The following is a 23,555-nucleotide window of genomic DNA, read 5'->3' on the forward strand; positions in this document are numbered from 1 at the left end:
TACCTGAAGGTCAGGGATCTGTGTCAGCGGATCAGCTCCTGGGCCTGACTTTAGGGTGACACAGACACACGGTCTGGCTGGGGGTCGGGCTTGTTGTACATGGCCCCAGAGTTCAGCACACAGCCTGCTATAACATGGCCTTAAGGTTCTGCATAGCACCTATTCCACAGCCCTGGGGTTCAGGGCAAGGCTTGCTCTGCACCGTCCCAGGGTTCAGGTAATGGTTACTGTACATGATCCAAGGTGCAGAGCAATGCTTACTATATGGTAGCCTGTGGGTTTGGGCAAAGCTGACTGTACCCTGCCCCAGGGTTGGTTATAGCACTTGCTGTACACGGCCCCAGCGGCCAGTGTAACGCTGGGGACTCGCAGCCCAGGGCTTGGTACTGACAGGTGCTGGGAAAGATGGGAATGTGGAATTAAGTCATTGAGTTGTTGGTGGGAGGTTTGAGCAACTAATTACCTACTTCTGTGTTACTGGTTAGGCTGAGTCTGGGAGGAATGGTTTAATGCATCAGCATGATCTGGTAAGGAGCAAGGACAAGATAAGGTATGGGAACCTTGGATGACCCAAGAGGTCCTAAATTTAGTCAGGAAGAAAAAGGAAACATATATAACGTCTAGGAAGCTAAAGTCAGACTGGGCTAAACCCTAAAGGTAGCAGGAAGGTGCTCGAGCAGGTGATAGGAAGGCTTTAAGGAGCCATGCAATGTCCCTGGCGAGCAGGGTCAAGGAGGATCCCACGGCATTTTATACTTGCCTTAAGAAAAGGGGATAACTAAGGAGAGGGTAGGTCCACTCGAGGAGAAAGGAGGGGATTTGTGCTTGGAGTCAGCAAGTGGCTGAGGTACTAAATGAGTTCTGTGTGATGGTGTTTACTGAGGAGAAGGATTTGGAGGATAGTGAAAGCAGAGTGGGGCATGCTGATGTGCTGGGACGTTTTGAGATTAATGAGGAGGTAGTACTGGCCTTCTGAAAATTATTAAGCTGGATAAGTACCCAGGGCACAATGGCATATATCCCAGAATATTGAAAGAAGCAAGTGAGGAGATTGCTGGGGCTTTGACAAAGATCTTTGTGTCCTCACTAGCAACAGGTGAGGTCCTGGAGGACTGGAGAGTAGCAAATGTTGTGCCTTTGTTCAAGAAGGGAAATAGGGATAATCCAGGGAATAATAGGCCAGTGAGCCTCACGTCAGTGGTAGGGAAGCTATTGGAGAGGATACTGAGGGATAGGATTTATGTGCATTTGGAAAGGCATGGCCTGTTCAGGGACAGTCAGCATTGGTTTGTGTGGGGTAGGCCTTACAAACTTGATTGAGTTTTTTTTGAGGAGGTGACAAAGGTGCTTTATGAGGGTAAGGCATTGGCCATTACCTCCATGGACTTTAGTAAGGCATTTGGCAAAGTCCCTCATGGTAGGTTGATTCAGAAGATAAAGATGCATGGGATCCAGGGTAAATTGCAAGTTTGGATTCAGAACTGGCCACCCATAGAAGACAGAGTAGGGGTGGAAGGCTGTTATTCTGGCTGGAGGTCTGTGACCAGTGGTGTTCCACAAGGGTTGGTGCTGGGACCTCTGTTGTTTGTGATGCATATCAGTGATTTGGATGAAAATGTAGGTGGGTGGATTAGCAAGTTTGAGGATGACACCAAGATTAATGGGGTTGTGGAGAGTGAAAAGGATTATCAAAGAATACAGCAGGATATAGATCAGTTACCGGTATGGGCAGAGAAGTGGCAGATGGAGTTTAATCCGGGTAAGTGTGAGGTGTTGCACTTTGGGAGGTTAAATGAAAGGAGAAAGTATACAGTTAATGGCAGGCCCTTTAATAGCATTGAGGTATGGAAGGATCTTGGTCCATAGTTCACTGAAAGTGGATAAGGTGGTAAGAAGGCGTACGGCATGCTTGCCTTCATTGGTAGGGGTGTTGTGTATTAAGAGTATGGAAGTCATGGTGCAGCTGTATAAAACTTCAGTCAGACTGCGTTTGGAGTATTGTGTGCAAGTCTGGTCGCCCTGTTACAGGAAGGATGTGGAGACTGTGGAAAAGGTGCAGAAGAGGTTCACCAGGATGCTGCCGGGATCAAAAAGTATGAGCTATAAGGAAAAGTTGGACAAACTGGGGATTTTTCCCTGGAGCATTGGAGGCTGAGGGGAGACCTGGCAGAGGTTTTTAAAGTCATGAGAGGCATAGATAAGGAAGACAGTCAGAATCGTTTCCCCAGGGGAGAAATATCAAACACCAGAGGACGTGTTTTGAAGGTTAGAGGGGAAAGTTTTTTACCCAGAGAGTGGTAGGCGTCTGGAATGGGTTACCGGAGGTAGTAGTGGAAGAGGGCAGCTCGCTGGAGTTTTGAGGCATTTAGACAGACACATTAATATGAAGGGAATGGAGGGATGTGGATGATACACGGGAGGAGGGCATTTAGTATAAATTAGTATCAAGATTGGCACAACATTGTGGGCTGAATGGCCTGTCCAGTGCTGGACTGTTCTGTGTTCTCAACAGAACAGAATTTGGATCCAGACATTTTTAAGTTGGGACTGCCCTTTGGAGCCTCGCTCGGTGTGACCTGTGCTCTCTTTGCTTCGCAGCTTTATCAGTTCACCAACTAGCAGCACAGGGAGACCTGTCCCAACTCACATCCTACCTTCAGCAAGGTGAGTGATGATGTCATCTCTCCGGGTGTCCTCTCGTCTCCGGGTGAATCCTTGGGATGAGGTTATCGTTGGGATTTTTTTTATCAGATCCTGAAGATGACGCTGTGCACTTTCTCAGCCCGGTAACTGAGGCTTCCCTGGAACTGCTGAGGGGAGCTGTCAGGCGTAGGAATGGAGACACGTACAATGCAAGCCAGCAAAAGACGACAACGTTTCTTTCTGAAAAGACATTACTGAGGAGGGGTACGGTGTTGTAGCAGTTGTTACTGGTTAAGTATCCTGAGGTCTGGACGTTGATAGAGTCATACAGCATGGGAACAGGCCCTTTGGCCCAACTCATCCATGCCGACCAAGGTGTCTTCCTGAGCTCGTTCCATTTGCCTGCATTAGGCCCATATCCCTCTAAACCTTTTCTATTCCGATAAAGATGAACTCTTGATCTCTCGGTCTACCTTATCGAGGTCCTTACACTGCCTGCACTGCACTTTCTCTGTAGCTGTGACACTTTACTCTGCATTCTGTTACTGCCTTTCCCCTTCTACTACCTCAATGTACTGGTGTTTTCCAATGATCTGTGTGGATGGCATGCAAAACAAAATATTTCACTGTGTCTTGGTACATGTGACCATAATAAACCAATTACCACTTGTGTAGTTATCCAAATCCAGAGACATCAGTTCAAATCCCACCATGACAGCTGGGGAATTTAAATCCAACTAACTGAGTAAACCTGGAGTTAAAGCTACTGTGGGTCGTGGTGACCAGGAAATGACTGCAAAAAAAAGCAGAAACTTCCAGAAACACTCAGCAAGACAGGCATCTGCTGTGGAGAGAGAAACAGAGAGTGAATATTTCAGGTGGATAAACTTGTCATAAGGGTTGCTTGGTTCAGTAATGTTTCTCAGGGAGGGAAAAGTATCTGTGGTCCTTCCCCAATCTCCAGCCCGTTCCACCTTCTTCAAGATCATGACTGATCTACCTCAGTGCCATTGTCCTGCACCCACAGAGTTCCTTAATATCCAGAAACCTGTTGGTGTCTGTTGGGAGTGAACTGGGTAACCCAGCCTCTGGGTGGAGACTTCCAAAGTTCATCACTCTCTGGGTGAAGGGATTTCTCTGCACCTCAGTCCTAAACCACCTCCCTTTCTCTGAGACCGTGACCCTGGGTTCCAGATCAGCTGTGATCTTAGCGAAGGGCAGAACAGGCTTGAAGGGCTGAATGGCCTGCTCCCCCCCAAACCCAGGGTCACAGTCTCAGAAAGGGATGATCTGTGACTCAGTCTCAGATGAAGGGGATGATCTGTGACTTCAGTTGGACTCTGACCCTGCTGTTGGAGAGGGTGAGATTTTAATGTTTGGTGATGTTGAAGAAGGGAGAGTCTTCCGCCTTGTTCCCTAATTCTGAATCTGAAACCGCGCCCTGCAGATGAGAATGAACATTTGAGAAGTGTCTGGATGGACACTTAAATTGTTTAGCCATAGAGGGCTCCGGACTAAATGGTGGGCGATGGGGGCAATATGAAAGGCTGCCCACTGGTTGGCACGGATGACTGGGCTGAATGGCCTGTTTCTGTGCTGGATGCCTTTCATCACTTTGAATTGTACATCTTTGAGACAAAGGATATTAACGGATTTAAAGTGGATTTCAACCAAGGTCCAGCTGAATAGTAGAACAGGTCTGAGGTGTGGAATGAAACAAGTCTGTGGGCTTTGCTTGTTTTCTCTCTTTCCCATCCCCACGTCCCCACTTTGAGCAATCTCATTGACCAGAAGTAACTATCTGGTGTTTTAATTGTTGGTGGTGTCCCCCAGTGGTGTCCCCTGAATCGATGGGCTGATGGCCAGGTCTGAGCTGGTAAACTGCTGCTGCTTACACGAGCTTTCCCCTTCTCCTTTCAGGGAGTTCGCTTCTTAATGTGCCGGACGAACGAGGTTTCACGCCACTGATGTGGGCAGCAGCGTTCGGAGAGATCGCTGTAGTGAGGTTTTTGCTGGAGATGGTGAGACCTTGGGAACAGAATCGGTTTCCAACGCGCTGCATGTGAAAGGCAACCTTCCCCATTCACTGGCGAGTTTTGCCAAGTGCTGTCTTGTGATATTGAAATTGGCCTCCCCCTAATTCAGGACCTTCATTTCTAGACCTTCCACATCCCTTTCCATTAACCACCTCATGTTCACCATCTGCAAAATGTTTTGCTGATACTCCAACTACATTCCTTATGGTTAGGTTCAGTACTGCCCCTTCTCTAGTCACAATATCTCCCCGTGGCCTACAATATCTACCTATGGCCTACAAACCTCTCTTGCATATACTTGAAAAATTCCACTCCCTCTGAAACTTTTACACTGATATGATTTAGATGAAAACTAGAATTGTTTAGCCATTGAGGGCTTTGGACCAAATGGTAGGCAATGGGGTCAATATGATTGGGTGCCCACTGGTTGGCATGGATGACTTGGGCTGAATGGCCTGTATCTATGCTGGATGATTCTATGAACCAGTTAATATTGGTTCTCCCACGACTGTAACCCTCTGACCTTTCACCTGCAGCCTATGCAAGTGAGCATCATAACTCAAATATCCCCATAGAAAAATCCTAAGGAAATTATGGTAAAGCATCACACAGTTGTACAACAGACCACAGTGTCAGAGTGTTCACACACATAAGGAATAGTCCCTCGTGTTGCTGGGACACCTCTTGCACCAGTGGAACTGTCTGGTTTGCAGCCAAGGTGAGAGAAGAAACCAACATGTCACCAATCGGTGTGGGGGGCAGAGTTCCGTTGACACCAATTGCAGGAAGCTGTGATTTCATCCGTTGTTGTTGCAGGGAGCTGACCCAAGGATCCTGGCAAAGGAGCGGGAGAGCACACTGTCTCTGGCCAGCATCCAGGGGTACACGGACATCGTTCTGCTGCTCCTCGAACATGGAGTGGACGTCAACATTTACGACTGGGTAGGGAGGAGCTTCAGCTGGTCAGCTGGAGCTTACGCTGTGTCTGTTGTGCCATGGCAGGGCTGAGCAGATCACGTTGCTGATCCCATCTTTAAATGATGGGGACTGTTAGTCATGGTGCCATTTCGGTCCTTATTTGTGCCAGTTGGTTTTGTACAGAGAAACCATGTGTCCTGTATAAACGATCACATTCCCAGCTCTGCAGGTTAAGTTACAAACTGTGAATCTGTGGGTGTGAGGTGATGAACGAATTCACTGTTGTTCCAAAGGTGAGCAGGGCAAGGACCATGTATGGTACATGGATGTGGTCAGATGTAGTGCTAGGAATGTGCAGCAGTCAGGCCTTTCAACCCATTCCCTCCTGCTGTCCTCACACCTTGGGTATCTTGCCCTGCGAACACAGCTTGCTGTTCCTCCCCTCTCTGTCTGGCGTATTTATCTGCCCACTGTTTAAATGCTGCCCATTGGACCATGATTGTAACAACGTTCCCTTGAGAGAACAATCGTGTCTCTTCAAACCCTGCTGCATCGAGCCAGGTCTGAGATGATTCGGCAGGTTTAAGGGTTCAAGTCCTGCCCTCGTGCAGAAAAATCCAGTGGAATACTGAGGGAGTGTCAGATGAGGTTAAACCTGTCTGCTATCAGCAGACTGTAACAAGTACCACACTGGTGTTCTGAAGGGCCGGGAGTTCTCTCGGTATCCTGGGTCCAAGATTTATCAGTATCACAAGATGTTTATTGGATCATTATCATATACTGCTCTGTGGAATCTTGCTGTGTGCAAATTGCTCAGGGGGTAATTAGAGACAGACATTATATGACGGCCTTGCCAGTGATGTCCGTGTCCCACAAATAAACTTGCCACAACACTTCAAACATGCTTCCCAACCAGCAAGTGCTTTGAGAGATTCTGAAAGTTAAAAGGAGCTTTTCAAACAGGAGCCGTTCTTTCCCCCAGAATGGAGGCACTCCACTGCTGTACGCAGTCCACGGAAACCATGTCCGCTGTGTGGAAGCTCTGCTGGGTACGTCTGAATGGATTGCAGTACAGGTGAGGGAGATGGGGAGGAGGGCTCCTCGAGGATCAACGAACCGGCATTGGTAAAGGAGCTTTTCAACCAACAGGCTGGGAGTTGTAGAGCGAATCAGGTATTTCATTGACTTTGTCCATGGAACAGCTGGAAAGAGTTGATGTTAACACACAAAAAACAAAAGTCTTTAACTTGTAACTAATAACAGCATCAGCTGTTGTGAGGTGAGGGGACCCAGCGCAGAGCTGAGGGAGCTGAAGGTTCAGCGGAGAGCAGAGGAATAAAGAGAAGGCAGTTAGTGTATTTGTGTCGAGACAACAGAACCACTTTCTGCAGCCCCTTCACCTGCCAGTTTTCTCCTGTCTACTGTGAGACCCTCTGCGTGTTGTTGGGTCAGCAGCTGGCCCACCTGGGCTGCATTCTCAAATAGGTTGAAATGGGGAGGGGGGGGGGGTCAAGGTTTTTCTGCTCCCAGGGAAGTATCAGACATTTCCCCAGAGTCTCTCGGGATGAAGGAGTAATCCGTGTGACTCTGTTGCAGAGAGCACTTGGGTGGAAAATATCTGCTGCGATAAAAATTAACTTTACAGAAGCTTTTAACAAAATTTCTAACCAACATCCAATGAGGTAGTAAGGAGCCTGAGGGAGAGGTGCAAGGATGGATGGGCCAACCAACCAATGGTAAGGCTGTGGGGGTGGGGCAGTTGTCAAAGACTGGTCATGTGATGACACCTGGAGACATGGGTACAACCAGAGCTTGGGGGGGGGGGGGGGGGGGGGGGGGTGAGGAAGTCATAAATGGTGTTGATAGACTGAGGATCTGACACTGAATGTGTTAGAAAACCAATGACAGCAGAGGAGATGAGTCTGATGGTGAGCAGCGCCCACGGGACAGGATGCTGATGATCGGATGGTGAGCAGAGCCCACAGGGGACAGGATGCTGATGATCAGATGGTGAGCAGAGCCCACAGGGGACAGGATGCTGATGATCGGATGGTGAGCAGAGCCCACAGGGGACAGGATGCTGATGATCGGATGGTGAGCAGAGCCCACAGGGGACAGGATGCTGATGATCGGATGGTGAGCAGAGCCCACAGGGGACAGGATGCTGATGATCGGATGGTGAGCAGAGCCCACAGGGGACAGGATGCTGATGATCGGATGGTGAGCAGAGCCCACAGGGGACAGGATGCTGATGATCTGATGGTGAGCAGAGCCCACAGGGGACAGGATGCTGCTCACGGATCACTGGAGGATGTCACTCTCGCGCTCCTCAGTTTGTTTCCCCAGAAGTTCAACTTTCTCAATGCATTTTATTCTTTCCCATTTCATTGGGGATTTCTGATGATTTATTCTGCAGCCCTATCCTACCCCTTGTAAAAGTTTTGTCCAACCTAGCTCCCTATTTTAACTTGGTCTTTGGGCGGTGACTCTTACCATGTGAACCAATGTGTCAGTTCCTGAAATAATCTTAAACTGTGTTGAATATTTTTCTGTGCAAGCTAAACCAGGGTTCCTGCAAAGTCTTGTGACAAACCTGCAGATTTCTGTAGTTGAGTTTATAACTGTATTGTTTCTTGCTCTTCCAACAGCCAAGGGTGCTGATTTAACAATGGAAGCGGATTCTGGTTACAGTCCCATGGACTTGGCTGTGGCTCTGGGCTTCAAAAAAGGCAAGTCCTGATCATTCTTTACTGCAGTCTCTTTCAGATCTTCACCTCCCTCCATTTTCTTCTGTGAGCTCCCAACAGGTGCTTCACAAAGTTCCCAGTGGTCCAGCACTCCAGGGTACTTGTTACAGACCCAGTCAAATAAACCCCCTTCACTCCCCTCTGCCTCCTATCAGCAAGCCAGTTTTGGACCAAGGTTGCCATCACACCTCTGATCTCTTGTGCCTAACCTTCTGGGCCAGCCTACCATGTGGCCCTTCACCAATGTTCTTAGTTACCCAGCTGTACCAGTGGTTGAAGAACTGGTGACATTATCTTCTGCACAAAGTTTTAAATTACAAGTGGAATGTGAGGACATCTTATTTTGGAGCAGTGCTGGAAGTTTGGGGGGGGGGGGGGGGGGCTTGCGTGCGGGGTTCAGCGTGGAACCAGTATGTTTCATGGGGGAATTAGATGGGCACTGGAGACTGGATAATTTGCAAGGAATGGAATTGTTCCATGAGGAGCGGGTGCCTTTCAGCCCACTGCCTGTGCTGACCATGATGCCAATTTAAACTGAACATCTGCCTGCACATGGTCTGTATTCCTCCATCCCCTGTCTGTTCATGTTCTAAATGCCTCTTAACCATTGCTATCGTATCTGCTTCCACCACCTCCCTGGCAGAGAGTTCCAGGCACCCACCCACTACTCTGTGTAAAGGGAAAACTTGCCCTGTTAATCTCCTTTAAACTTTCCCCACTCACCGTAAACCTATACTCTCTAGAATTTGATATTTCCACTCAATCTACGCCTCTCATAATTCTATAAACCTATCAAATTGACCCTCTATCTCTGACACTCCAGAGAAAACAGTCCACGTTTGTCTAATCTCTCCTTATATCTAATCAATCCAGGCAACATCCTTCCTGTAATGCAGCGACCAGAACCGCACACACTACTCCAAATGTGGCCTACCCAAAGTTTTATACTGCTGCAACAGGACCTCACTACTTTTATACTCAAAGCCCTGACTGATTAAAGCAATACACCTTCTCTACCACCCTATCTACTTGTGTTGCTGCTTTCAGGGAGTGATGCACACAAGGACCCTCTGTACATAATGCTCCCAAGGGTCCTACCATTTACTGTATACTTTCCTCGTGCATTTGGCCTCACAAAGTGCAACTTACATTTGTTTGGCTTAAACTTCATCTGCCATTTCTCTGCCCACATTTCCAAATGGTCTATATCCTGCTGAATCCTTCTACAACCTTTCTCGCTACTCGCAGCTCCACCAATTTTTCTGTTGTCTACAAACTTACTGATCAGCCCACCTACATTTTTGTCCAAATGACAAAGCACAGAAGTCCCAGCACTGATCTGTGTGGAACACCACTGGTCACACACCTCCAGTCAGAATAACACCCTCCCCCACTACCCTCTGATTTGAGATGTAAGATCTATCGATAGCTCTAACCTGTGCTGGACGAGTGCATGGTTCTTGGCACAAGGTTATGGCTTGTTTTGTAAATCTTTTACACATTGTTAATTGTTTTTCAGTCCAACAAGTAATTGAAAACCATGTACTAAAGCTGCTTCGGAACAACAAAGAGTGATCGCAGGACAAGCAATGGAACCAGCCAATACCCCAGGTGGCAGTAAAGAAATACCATCTCCCCCTTACTCCCACCCTGCAGCCTACCGGTGCCCTCCCAAGCCCCACCATGGTTAATCGAGCAGCTGCAGATGTTTGGGGTCAACTGCAGCTTGTTGTATGAAATGGAATCAACCAGCCTTGAGCCTACTAGGTTGCAAGAAACGTGCTAACGGTGCCTTGTGGATGTTGGAACAGTTGGACTGTTAATTGGTGGCAAGTGTCTGTTGTTTGGTGCTGCTCTGGGAGAGGGCTACCTACAGATTTCTAACATGTAAACAAGACATTAAAGTTTATTTTTTTTAATATGTGTTCCCCAGTTCTCTCTCTCTGACGCATTTCTGGTATCCAGCCAGAGAGTAGTAGGTTCAGGCACATTTCCACATGGACAGGTAATTCTTAAAAGTTGTTTAAAATGTTGCCAACTAGATTCTAGCAAAGGGGATTCCTGACCAATGAGGTTTCAATGTATGGTTAAGGCAGCATTTCTCCTTGTTCTTGGCTACCAGTGGTGATGGGTCCCAGTCAAAGAAAGGCACTTCCAGTACTGCACCAAGCTGGCGTTCCACATTGTGTCCACATCCTTGAACCCCATGTCCATCTGATTACAGTGAAAGTACTCCCAACTGGGCCAAACGCTGAAGCCCACATACTGATCACTGTGTGGCTTTGAAAAATGGCAACTCTGACAGCAATCCTACACCACTGGGAATGTACAGGCAGCAGGAGGTGGAGGCAGTTTCCACAGCTCCCACCATGGTCTTGAGGATCTCACAAACCCCTTGCCCGATTTATAGGATAAGGGTGTCTCTGAGAAATCCAGTGTTTAATGCTGGAGAAAGGATCTAGGAAGAGTGGATTGGGATAAGTTTTTTCTGGCAAGGATGTGCTCAGTAAGTTGAAGGCCTTCAAAGGAGAAATTTTCAGAGTGCAGAATTTGCATGTTCCTGCCAGGATTAAAGGCAAAGTTAACAAGCATAGGGAACCTTGGTATCAAGGGATATTGGCGATCTGGTTAAAAAGAGAGAGGTATATAGCAGGTATAGACAACTAGGAACAAATGAGGTACTTGAAGAGTATAGAAAATGTAAGAAAATACTAAAAAAGGAAATCAGGAAGACAAAAAGACGACATGAGGTTGCTTTGGCAGATAATGTGAAGGTAAACCCGAAGGGTTTCTACAAGTATATGAAGAGTAAAAGGATAGTAAGGGACAAAATTGGTCCCCTAGAAGATCAGAGTGGTTGTCCATGTGTGGAGCCTCAAGAGATGGTGGAGATCTTAAACAGTTTTTTTGCATCAGTACTCAGGAAACTGGCACAGTGGATATGGAAGGAAGGGAAACAAGCAATAGCGTCATGGAACATATAGAGATTAAAGAGGTGGAGGTACTTGCTGCCTTACAGTGGATAAAGGTAGCTAAATCCTCTGGGCCTGGTATTTCCTTGGACCTTGAGAGAGACTAGTGTAGAAATTGCAGGGGCCCTGGCAGATGTATTTAAAATGTCCTTAGCCACGGGTGCAGTGCCAGAGGACTGGAGGATAGCTCATGTTGTTCCGTTGTTTAAAAAAGGATCTAAAAGTAAACTGGGTAATTAAAGGCCAGTGAGCCTGACATCAGTAGTAGGTAAATTATTGGAAGATGTTCTGAGCGATCGGATATACAAGTATTTGGACAGCCAAAGGCTGATTAAGGATAGTCAGCATAGCTTTGTGTGTGGTAGATCGTGTTTAACGAATCTTGTAGAGTTTTTCAAGGAGGTTACCAAGAAAGTAGATGAAGGAAAGGCTGTGGATGTTGTCTACATGGACTTTAGTAAGGCCTTTGACAAGGTCCCACATGGGAGGTTAGTTCAGAAGATTCAGACACTAGGTATCCATGGAGAGGTTGTAATCTGGATTCAAAATTGACTGTGTGGGAGAAGACAGAGAGTGGATGATTGTATCTCAGACTGGAGGCCTGTGACTAGTGGTGTCCCTCAGGGATCTGTGCTGGGGCCATTGTTTGTTGTCTATATCAATGATCTAGATGATGATGTGGTAAATTGGATCAGCAAGTTTGCGGATGACACTAAGATTGGAGGCGTAGTGAACAGTGAGGAAGGCTTTCAAAGCTTGCAGAGGGATCTGGACCAACTGGAAAAATGGTCCAGAAAATGGCAGATGGAATTTAATGCAGACAAGTGTGAGGTGTTGCATTTTGGAAGGACAAATCAAGGTAGGACATACACAGTAAATGGTAGGGCACTGAGGAGTGCGGAGGAACAAAGGGATCTGTGAGTTCAGATGCATAATTCCCTGAAAGTGGTGTCACAGGTAGACAGGGTTGTAAAGAAGGCTTTTGGCATCCTGGCATTCATAAATCAAAGTATTGAGTATAGGAGTTGGGATGTTATGGTGAGGTTGTATAAGACATTTGTGAGGCCAAATTTGGAGTGTTGTGTGCAGTTCTGGTCACCTAACTATGGGAAGGATATCAGTAAGATTGAAAGAGTGCAGAGGAGATTTACTAGAATGTTGTCGAGTCTTCAGGAGTTGAGTTACAGGGAAAGATTGAACAGGTTAGGACTTTATTCTTTGGAGCGCAGAAGAATGAGGGGAGATTTGATAGAGGTTTACAAAATTATGAGGGGCATAGACAGAGTTAATGCGAGTAGGCTATTCCCACCTGGATTAGGAGAGATAAGTACTTGAGGACGTGGCTTTAGAGTGAAAGGGGAAAGGTTTAGGGGGAACATTAGAGGGAACTCCTTCACTCAGAGTGGTGGGAGTGTGGAACGGGCTGCCATCTGACGTGGTAAATGCGGGTTCACTCTTGAGTTTTAAAAATAAATTGGAGAGATACATGGACGGGAGAGGTCTGGAGGGTTATAGAATGGGTGCAGGTAAATGGGATTAGCGGAATAAAGTTTTGGCATGGATTAGAAGGGCCAAATGGCCTGTTTCCTGTGCTGTAGTGTTCTATGGTTCGTCCTCATTCAGCATCACAGGCAGTGCTGGTGACCCCACAATGAACCTTGTAGCAATGACCCTTTGTTGCTCTGGTCGCTGTGGGTTCAAGTCATATGTGACCATACAATATACAATTAAAGCAAAACACATTGTGCAGTTTTAAACAAGATTTATGCAAATGTGCTTTATCGATATTTAACTACCTGAGAAAGTGCTGCACTGGTAGAAAGAGAGGCCCTAGCTGCTGTTTTAGGTGCTTGTGAAGGATCCAAGATAGTATTTTTCAGAGAATAGAATTACCCACAGTATCTTGGCTGTTGTGAAACTCTCACTGTCATTAATGCAGATTCTCTGAGCCTTGCTAATGGCTGTTATGGAGTTTCTGCCTATAAACTAGCCGTATTCTACATTTTAACGCTATCTAGACTTGGAAAGCAATTCACTGGTTGGAAAGCGGTTGATCTGAATGGGAAGTGAAAGTGCTAACTATATACGGGTTTTTGTTAACAGAAATAATGCCAATTGAGGTAAGTGATCATAATGAGAAGAGGTACTCGTTCCCGCCAACAAGTAGATGTGCCACTTCACTGCTGTTTCCAGGACCCTGCTCAAGTGATTAGCATCACCACACTCCAATAATATATTGTGTGAGCTCTTAAAATATGAAAATATAAAAGTGTCCTGTTTTATTGTGAAATACTACTAATTCACCAGTTTTCTGAATCATCAGGTATGAAGCCCCCCCCTCTCTCCATGGATCCAAGGTGAGTGTCAGGTTTAATCATCTGATGTACCTGGCAGGGTTTGTGCATTGTTGGGCACTCACAGTATCACTGGAACTATTTCAGGCTGGTTCATGGCCCATTCCTTTGTCCTACTGATGGTGAGTGCGATCCAACGGGTTCCAACTTCTCACCAAGAACATCAAGGTGGTAGAGAATAATTCTTCCAAAGAAGTCGGTGCTTTGCTCAAATGTGATTTTCAGTTTATCAACAATGGATTCCTCACTGATAGAGAATCTGTGAGTTGCAGGTTAAGGAAGACTACGATTTATTTGATGAAAAACAATCTAAGTGTGAAGATTCATTCTGAAGCAGTGCTGATAATCTGGTGGGAAAGGTTCTGCTTCTGTCCCTGCTCAGCCCAGAGAATTCCAAATTTGCTCACAGCCAGGCAGCGCCTGCACATTAAAACTGCCCCTGCTGATCTGGCCTAGAGACAGGAATGATCCAGGATCTGACAACCATCCGACGCCAGTTTGCCTGCCGCTATCCTCTTAAAAACAAGTGGATGAGACTGTTACAGCTCACAGTCCTGGCACTGTAACCTCCACAACCTTGCTGAAGTTGCCACCATTTCTTTATCCAATTACCACTTCCCCAATGTTTGCTCCATTAAAACCCCAGGGGCACCATTCTGGCCATTGGTTACCTAAATTTTGTGATCTCATTCACCCACAGTATCAACTGCATCTTGATGCCTCCACTCAGAGGGCTGAGGGGTCACATCTGATACTCAAGTAGAAAAATCTAGGCTGATGATTCAGTTCAGCACAGACAGCCTGCTGCACTGTCGGAGGTGCTCTTTCAGATGGGGCACTGAAATGAGGTCCTGTCCACTATCTTGGCTGTTTTGAAGATTATTTATCATCACAAAGGGGTGATCTGGTCATCGTCACTTTGCTGCTTGTGGGGGCTTACTGTGATTGCCATTTCCTACCTTATAACAGTGACTGTGCTGTAAAGTACTTCCATGTTGTAAAGTGCTTTAGTACATTGTAGGGTTGTCAAAGGTGATTTATACTCCACAAACTTTACTTTCTACCTCTCTTTTAAAAATCAAGACTAGATCTTATAATCACACATCTTGCACTGATCAACCCTCTTTCCTGTTTTTAAATCCACAAACGTTAAAATTTAAGGCTTCCTGATTTAACTTCAACTCATTTTGACCTGGCAGGTGTCTGCACTACGGGCTCAGACTCACAGCCTTGCTTCCCAATTACAATAGGAAAGCCATTGTTGCAGACTTTGAGGGTGTACTTGTCCTCTGAGTACAACAGGAGGAACGCCCCAAGATCAGGTTGAACATGTTCACTCCAATGTGACACTTACAGTGCAGCCAGTGAACTCCCTCGGCCTGTGGTGTTCCTGCCACTCAAACACAGATTCAAAGTTCTTGTCAAACTACAAAGCCAAATATTGCCAATTCAAATGCTGTAGGATATCTGTAGGCAGTTGGTGTCTTCAGGATAGAAATCGGTTATTTTCCTGAAATCGGCTCCTTGTCTGCTACCTAAGAGACAAGATAAATGACTTTAATTGGGTAGCTGTTTGAAAATGAAGAAAACCATGATACTCAGAGTCATGGAGATACAGCACAGAAGCAGACCCTTCAGCCCGAGTCTGCACTGACCACCCTCTTGCACTAATCTGACATTAATCTTTTACTTTATACTGTGGAGTTTCAGTTCACACAAGACAAAAGCATTTTCACCTAGCATAGCCAACGAAGACCAACTCTCCTGCCCCAGAGCTTACATCTACCAAATCCAAAGTTTTTCTTGCAATGTCAGTGAGGGTAAGGCTAAACTCAAGATGCAGTGAGACACCACGATCCGCAATAACTAATGTTACTGGACTACTGTTCAAATCCCACCATGGTAGGTGGGTATTTTAAACTGATTTAATTTAATGAATCTGGAATAAAATGCTGGAATCAGGATTCATCCCATGAAAGTACCATAATGATGCTAAAAGATCTGATTCAGCAGTCTCCTCAGGGGAAAAAAAAGCTACCGTCTTTACCCGGTCCAGCCAAGACTGCCTCTAAGCCAACAGCAATGTGGTTGATTTATCTGCCCTCTAAATTGGCCCAGCAAGATCCTCGGTGTCCTCCGGTCAGAGAACATCATCCCTTTGTCCTAAACTGCCATAAACGGTTCATTCTCCGGGCATTAGGGATGGACAATAAAGGTTAACCCCGCCAGCCACGCCCACACCCTGTAACAAATACTGATGCACAGAGGCTGTAATGAACTGTAAGTTACCCGTGTTCCCATTCATGATGTATGGCTACCAGCTGGTATCAATGTCTGGATTTACCTTCGAGCCTGCACATTCTGCCTGTGAATCCACCTTGGAACTGAAGCTGTAATTCCGTTACCCTTACACACTGAGGGAACTCGAGCAACACCCACTGAGCAGAGCCCTGAGAACGGGAGATGAGAAGTGAATCAAAAATTACACACTATATAATGTGGGAAATGCAGCTGTCAATCTGTGCACAGTGAGATCCCACAAGCAACAATGTGACCAGATGACCTATTTAGTGATGTTGATTTAATGACAGATGCCAGATAAACAACAGGAAGAACCTTTTTGTTCTTGCTCCATTGAGACTGGTATCTTTTATTCCACCTGAGAGGGGCCTTGGTCTAACATCTCATCCAGAATACACCCAATTTGTGGTGTCGATAATCAATATAAGCTGGAATTTAAAGTTACCGGAGGTCAGTTTAATCACGATTCAGGGGAAAAGCAAAGAGAAATGTCCTGATTTGAAAATATGCCATTGTTCCTTCGTTGTTGCTGGGTCTAATTCCTAGAGCTTCAAACCCAGCCGTGGAAGTACCTTCACCGCACGGACTGCAGTGGTTCAAGGCAGCAGCTCACCACCACTTCTCAAGGACAATTAGGAATGGCAATGTGCCAGAGAGCTCCACATCCCACCAATGAATTTAAAAAAAAGACTAACATTGAGGTTAAGAGTGTACCGTGGGTCTCAATCCACCTGCTTTGGCTTATTTTTTAGAGTGTCCAGATCTCCTGACTACACACTGCTTTGGGATATGGCTTGACAACAAATCAATGATTCCCAAGAATCTGCAGGCAGGAGTTTGGATTTGAATTGCATATTCAATGAGACAACAGCCGTGAACATCCCTTTCCAAACCTCCAGGCCAGGAATATTAAAGAACCAAAGCGGCCAGCAAGAAATACAAGTGGGATGGAGCTCTGCTGTGTGATATTCAAACTGGATATGACTGGGGTGCAGTTTAGACAGGCCAGGCATTTGAAGCTTTGGTAAATTACTGCTATTATAGACTGGAGATTGAGGAGGTTCTGTTCTCTGACTGTTCTGTGGTCTTTCAGTTTTTGGTTGTAGCAGAGACTCTCAGAGCTGCCCAACAGGTTACTCAGTCACCCATCCATCCACTTACCTGGTCTGAGTTCCAACAGGTTTCCTCATTTCTGTCAAATAAGAACTTTTTTCCAAACTGTTTCACATCACGGTTTAGGACAGAACTCACTCTGTGGACAGACAACAGAATATGGGTTCACTAACATGATCAAAACATTTTAATAGGATTATATTTCTATTGTACAAATATGATAAGGTGGATTCCAAATCCACTATACTGCTCTGGATCTTGTATGTTTCGACCAAGCCCCTTTCACATTCCTTACCTCCATCAGATACACCTGAGCCTGTCCAACCCTTCCTCATTAGACAACCCATCTGTTTCAGATGTTAGGTCAGAGAAATTTCTCTGAACTGCTTCCAATGCACTTACATCCTTCCTTAGATAAGGAGATCGATACTACACATCAAATGTGATCTCACTGATACCTTATGTAACTGAAGCAGAACCTCCCTGCTGCTGCATTCAATTCCTGTGTGTGAATCATATACTAGGACACCCAGATCCCTTGGTGTCCAGGACTCTGCAAGCTCACACCATTTAGGTAAAACACACAAAAAATGCTGGAGGAACGCAACAGGTCAGGCAGCATCTATAGAGGGAAATAAACATTTCATTTTAATAAAATAACCATTTCAGGTCGAGACCCTTCATCAGGACTGGAAAGGAAGAGGGCAGAACCAGAATAAGGAAGTGGAGGGAGGGGGAGGAGCACATGCAGGCAGGTGATAGGTGAGTCCAGGTGAGAGGGGGAAGGAGGTGGGTGGGGGATCCAAGTGAGAAGGGGAAGGTAGGGACCACATAAGAAACAGGAGCAGCAGGAGGCTATCTGGCCCGTCGAGCCTGCTCCGCTATTCAATAAGATCATGGCTGATCTGGTCATGGACTCAGATCCGCCTACCTGCCTTTTCCCTATAACCCTTAATTCCCCCACCGTACAAAAACTTATCTGTGTCTTAAATATATTTAATGAGGTAGCCTCTACTGCTTCCCTGGGCAGAGAATTCCACAGATTCACTGCTCTCTGGGAAAAGCGGTTTCTCCTTATCTCCGTCCCAAATCTACTCCCCTGAATCTTGGGGCTATGTCCCCTGGTTCTAGTCTCACCTACCAGTGGAAACGACCTTCCTGCCTCTATCTTATCTATCCCTTTCATAATTTTATATGTTTCTATAATTTCCCCCCTCATTCTTCTGAATTCCAGTGAGTATAGTTCCAGGTGACTCTTCTCACAGGCTGACCCCTTCATCTATGGAATCAACCAAGTGAACCCCCAGGTATTCCAGATGCAGCCTCACCAGTACCCTGTATAGTTGCAGCATAACCTCCCTGCTCTTAAGTTCAATCCCTCTAGCAATGAAGGCCAACATTCCATTTGCCTTCTTGATAACCAACCTTTTGTGATTCATGCACAAGTACTCCCAAGTCCCTCTGCACAACAGCATGCTGCAATCTTTCACCATTTAAATAATAATCTGATCTTCTATTTTCCCTTCCAAAATGGATGACTCACCTTTACCAACATTGTGCTCCATCTGTCAGACCCTTGCCCACTCATTTAACCTATCTATATCTCTCTGCAGACTCTCCACATCCTCTGCACAATTTGCTTTTCCACTCAATTTAGTGTCATCAGCAAACTTGGATACACTACACTTGGTCCCCTCTTCCAAATCGTTAATGTATATCGTGAACACTTGTGAACCCAGCACCAACCCCTGTGGCACCCTGCTCACCACTGATTGCCAATGAGAGAAAAACCCATTTATCCCAACTCTCTCCCTTCTATTGGTTAACCAATCCTCTATCCATAATGATACATTACCCCCAACTCCATGCATCCTTATCTTATGGATAAGTCTTTTATGTGGCGCCTTATTGAATGCCTTCTAGAAATCCAAGTATACAACATCCACCTGTTCCCCTTCACCCACTGTGCTCATTATATCCTCATAGAGCTCCAGTATGTTTGTCAAACAGGACCTGCCCTTCCTGAATCCATGCTGTGTCTGCCTGATGGAACCACTTCTATCCAGGTGTCTCACTATTTCTTCCTTAATGATAGCTTCAAGCATTTTCCTGACAACAAACTTTAAGCTAACTGGCCTATAGTAACCCGCCTTTTGCCTACATCCTTTTTTTAAACAGCAGCGTGACATTTGCTGTCTTCCAATCCGCTGGAACCTGTCCAGAGAATTTTGGTGACATTCCTGACAAACCGAGTTAGGGAACTGGAGCTGGATGAACTCCGGATCATTCATGAGGCAGGGGCAGAAATAGACAGGAGTTTCAGGGAGATAGTCACCCCTAAAAGTCATGAGGAAGGTAGCTGGGTGACTGTCAGGAAAGGGAAGGGGTATAGACAGAAAGAGCAGAGCACCCCTGTGGCCGTTCCCATCAACAATAAGTATACCGTTTTGGATACTGCAGGTGGGGATGACCTACCAGGGACAAGTTGCAATGGTCGTGTCTCTGGCACTGAGACGGGACCCTCGGCTCAGAAAGGAAGGAGGGAAAAGAGGAGAGCAGTAGTGACAGGGGATTCGATAGTTAGGGGGACAGATAGGAGGTTCTGTGGGAGAGATCGGGAATCCCGGATGGTCTGTTGCCTCCCTGGTGCCAGGGTCCGTGATATTTCGGATCGAGTTCTCGATATTCTCAGGAGAGAGAGTGAGCAGCCAGATGTCGTGGTCCACATAGGGACCAATGACGTGGATAGGAAGGAGGAGGAGGTCCTGCAAAGAGAGTTTAGAGAATTAGGTGCAACGTTGAAGGACAGGACCTCCAAGGTTGCAATCTCAGGATTGTTACTCGTGCCACGAGCTAGTGAGGCGAGAAATAGGAGGATCATGCGGCTAAACATGTGGCTAAGGAGATGGTGCAGGAGGGAGGGCTTCATGTTTCTGGACAATTGGGCTTTGTTCCAGGGAAGGTGGGACCTGTTCCGACGGGACGGTTTGCACCTGAACTGGAGGGGGACTAACATTCTTGCGGGTAGGTTTGCTAGTGCTGCTCCGGGCGGTTTAAACTAGATTTGCAGGGGGAGGGGAACCAGAGTGTTAGAGAAGATAGTGAGGTGGAGGGGGATAAAGGTCATGCGAGGACTGCAGGTATAGACAGAAATCAAAGGTTTGTATGTGATAGAAATGTTCTCAGGTGCATCTATTTCAATGCAAGAAGTATTGTAGGTAAAGCAGATGAGCTTAGGGCGTGGATTGGCACGTGGGATTATGACATTATTGCTATTAGTGAGACTTGGATGCAGGAGGGGCAGGACTGGCAGCTTAATGTTCCGGTGTTCTGTTGTTTCAGACGTGATAGAGGGGGAGGGATGAAAGAGGGAGGAGTGGCGTTACTAGTCAGGAAAATATCACAGCTGTGCGTAGACAGGACAGCCCGGAGGGCTCGTCTACAGAGGCCATATGGGTGGAGCTGAGGAACAGGAAAGGTGTGGCCACACTAATAGGGTTGTATTATAGACCGCCCAATAGTCACAGAGAATTGGAGGAACAAATCTGTAGTGAGATAGAAGACTGATGTAAGAAACAGAAAGTTGTGATAGTAGGGGATTTTAACTTTCCACATATTGACTGGGACTCCCACACTGTGAAAGGGCTGGATGGCTTGGAATTTGTCAAATGTGTTCAGGAAAGTTTTCTAAATCAATATATAGAGGTACCAATGAGAGAGAATACAATACTTGATCTCCTATTAGGGAACCAGACAGGTCAGGTGACAAAAGTATGTGTAGGTGAGCATTTTAGGTCCAGTGACCATAATATCATTAGTTTCAAGTTAATTATGGATAAGGACAGGTCTGGTCCTCGATAAGATCTTTTAGTCACATGTACATCAAAACACACAATGAAATGCATTTATTGCGTAGTGTCCTGGGGGGCAGCCTGCAAGTGTCGCCACACTTCCATCGCTAACATAGCATGCCCACAACTTCCTAACCTGTACGTCTTTGGAATCTGGGAGGAAACCGGAGCACCCGGAGGAAACCCACGCAGACACGGGGAGAACGTACAAACTCCTTACAGACAGCGACAGGAATTGAACCCGGGTCACTGGCGCTGTAAAGCATTATGCTAACTGCTACACTACCGTGCCAAGTTGAGGTTCTAAATTGGAGAAAGGCCAATTTTGTGGAAATGAGAAAGGATCTAGGAAGAGTAGATTGGGATGTTGTTTTCTGGCAAGGATGTGCTCAGTAAGTGGAAGGCCTTCAAAGGCGAAATTTTGAGAATGCATTGTTTGCCCTTAATCCTAGCAGGAACATGCAAAGTTAATAAGCATAGGGAACCTTGGTTTTCAAGGGATATTGGCAATCTGGTTAAAAAAGAGATTATCACAAACGCCTCTACTATAAATTCCGCCATTTCTTTCAGTACCCTGGGATGCATCCCATCAGGACCAGAGCACTTGTCTACCTTTAGGCCCACTAAGTTTGCTCATCACTACCTCTAGTGACAGCGATCGTACTAAGGTCCTCATCTACCATCACATCCATAAAACCTCTCTTTAGCATGTTAGACGTGTCCTCCACCGTGAAGACCGACAGAAAATAGTCATTCAAAGCCTTGGCCATTTCCACATTACCCAATATTAATTCCCCCTTCCCATCTTCCAAAGGACCTACGTTCACCTTTGCCACCCTTTTCCATTTTATATAATTATGAAAACTTTTACTGTTTTTATATTTTGTGCCAGTTTACTTTCATAATCCATCTTCCCTTTCCTTATTGCCTGCTTACTGGTTCTTTGCTGCTTTTTAAAGTTTTCCCAGTCTTCCAGTTTCCCACTTCCTCTCCAACTCTGTCTTCACATCTTTCTCAGTCGAGGTTCCTGAGCAAACCAGAGGCCCTTCCTGACCCACCCTCACCCTATTAAACACCCATCTGCCCCCCACCCCGTCACCCTCCTCCACACCCCAAACCCCTCCCCAGCCTCCCCCACAAACCTCTCCCCCACCCTGACCCCAAACCGTCCCCCAGCCCCCACAAACCCCTCCCTCACCCTCCACAAATCCCTCCCTCACCCCCAAACCCCACCTCCGCCCTCGCCCTCACACCCCTCCCCCACCCCGCCCTCACCCCAAACCCCTCCCCCACCCTCACCCTCAAACCCCTCCCCCACCCTCACCCTAAACCATCCCCCAGCCCCCACAAACCCCTCCCTCACCCTCCACAGACCCCTCCCCCACCCTCACCCCAAACCCCTCCCCCTCAAACCCCTCCCCCTCCCTCAAACCCCTCCCCTCCCTCACCCCAAACTGTCCCCCAGCCCCCACAAACCCCTCCCTCACCCCCAAACCCCACCTCCGCCCTCACCCTCCACAGACCCCTCCCCCACCCTCACCCCAAACCCCTCCCCCACCCTCACCCTCAAACCCCTCCCCCTCCCTCAAACCCCTCCCCTCCCTCACCCCAAACTGTCCCCCAGCCCCCACAAACCCCTCCCTCACCCCCAAACCCCTCCCCCACCCCAAACCATCCCCCAGCCCCCACAAACCCCTCCCCCACCCTCACCCCAAACCCCTCCCCCTCCCCCACCCCCGCCCTCCAGTCAGAACACCCAACCCCAGCTCGCCTACCCCAGGCTTCCCCACCCCCCCCGCGGGAGCGCGCCCTGCCCCCCCCCGCGGGAGCGCGCTCACCTGCTCACCGTGCCCTCGCTCAGCACCGACGCCGCCATTCCCGCTGCCGCAAACTCTGCCCGCCTTTCACTTTACGGCAGGCGTGGCGACCGCTTTCGCGACACTTTTGGCAGGTACCGCAAAGGAGATTGAGGCTCCCGGGGCAGCTGTCAATCACTCCGTGCAGCCGCCTCCCTGCGCTGCAACTGCCCCCGGAGTATATCGGCGCTCGCTTGCACTGCAGTCAGTTTCTTGCAAATATAACTTCTGTCTGCAGAATGTTGCTGCTCAGCGGTGAAGTTTATTCAGCAGGTATAAACTGTGAGCGAAATGCTGTCCCGACTGCCGTGGGAACCCGCCACCCGTCTGCGCACAGCAAGACTCCAGGTCACAATCAGCAATCAATAAAAGAGATTCATTTCTTGGGTGCAGGGAGTTGTCGGGATGCAGCAGCCGTAGAGCATTCACTGGACAGGCTGCTCCAAGCCCCGGACCGCCCCCGTCCGGACCCCCCGGTCTGAGGCACGCGAAGTTACAATGGTGAACGGCGACTCGGTCTGCGATCGGTCGCAGCTCACTCGAACTATTCCAAGAAATGGATGAACGTGACTTGATGCCCCTCACAACACCAGGCTCACGCCGAGTCGTCACCAATGGAATTAGCAGTTGGTGGTGACAGGGGCAAGGGAGTCACTGAGGGTCAACCTTGCCCCACAAACCTTCCCAACCAGGCTCTCTGCTCGTCTGTACCACCACCAACAACAATAACTTGTAATTCTATAGCACCTATAATGTAGTGCACT

General features: G+C 47.3%; 2 protein-coding genes across 5 annotated transcripts in view; one reads left to right on the plus strand and one right to left on the minus strand.

Moving 5' to 3' along the window:
* rfxank (regulatory factor X-associated ankyrin-containing protein) overlaps positions 1-23,555 on the plus strand; it is an 830,559-nt gene that overhangs the window by 6,962 nt on the left and 800,042 nt on the right. For 2 of the 4 annotated variants that reach the window (XM_052037714.1, XM_052037711.1), the window contains exons 4-9: positions 2,599-2,664; positions 4,564-4,664; positions 5,496-5,621; positions 6,580-6,646; positions 8,246-8,326; positions 9,864-11,844. In XM_052037714.1, the coding sequence (XP_051893674.1) occupies positions 2,599-2,664; positions 4,564-4,664; positions 5,496-5,621; positions 6,580-6,646; positions 8,246-8,326; positions 9,864-9,919 (497 nt within the window). In that variant the 3' untranslated portion in view covers positions 9,920-11,844. Of the gene's footprint in view, positions 1-2,598; positions 2,665-4,563; positions 4,665-5,495; positions 5,622-6,579; positions 6,647-8,245; positions 8,327-9,863; positions 11,879-23,555 lie in introns of those variants that run through there. The other 2 variants (XM_052037712.1, XM_052037713.1) reach the window with 2 other exon arrangements.
* On the minus strand, positions 12,134-22,825 carry nr2c2ap (nuclear receptor 2C2-associated protein). Its single transcript, XM_052037715.1, has 5 exons — positions 22,774-22,825; positions 17,133-17,223; positions 16,015-16,120; positions 15,137-15,205; positions 12,134-13,930 (listed from the first exon to the last, which is right to left on the minus strand). The coding sequence occupies exons 1-5, from the start codon at positions 22,809-22,811 to the stop codon at positions 13,764-13,766; spliced, it is 471 nt and encodes a 156-aa protein (XP_051893675.1). The 5' UTR covers positions 22,812-22,825; the 3' UTR covers positions 12,134-13,763.

The sequence above is a fragment of the Pristis pectinata genome, chromosome 24 (assembly GCF_009764475.1).
Source record: "Pristis pectinata isolate sPriPec2 chromosome 24, sPriPec2.1.pri, whole genome shotgun sequence".
NCBI lineage: Eukaryota > Metazoa > Chordata > Chondrichthyes > Rhinopristiformes > Pristidae > Pristis > Pristis pectinata.

Coding starts and splice junctions, on each gene's coding strand:
- nr2c2ap (XM_052037715.1), bottom strand. CDS start 22,811: ATGGCGGCGTCGGTGCTGAGCGAGGGCACGGTGAGCAG. Junction 17,224..22,773: donor AGCGAGGGCACGGTGAGCAG/GTGAGCGCGCTC, acceptor GTCTGTCCACAG/AGTGAGTTCTGTCCTAAACC. Junction 13,931..15,136: donor AGACACCAACTGCCTACAGA/TATCCTACAGCA, acceptor CTGCAACTCACA/GATTCTCTATCAGTGAGGAA.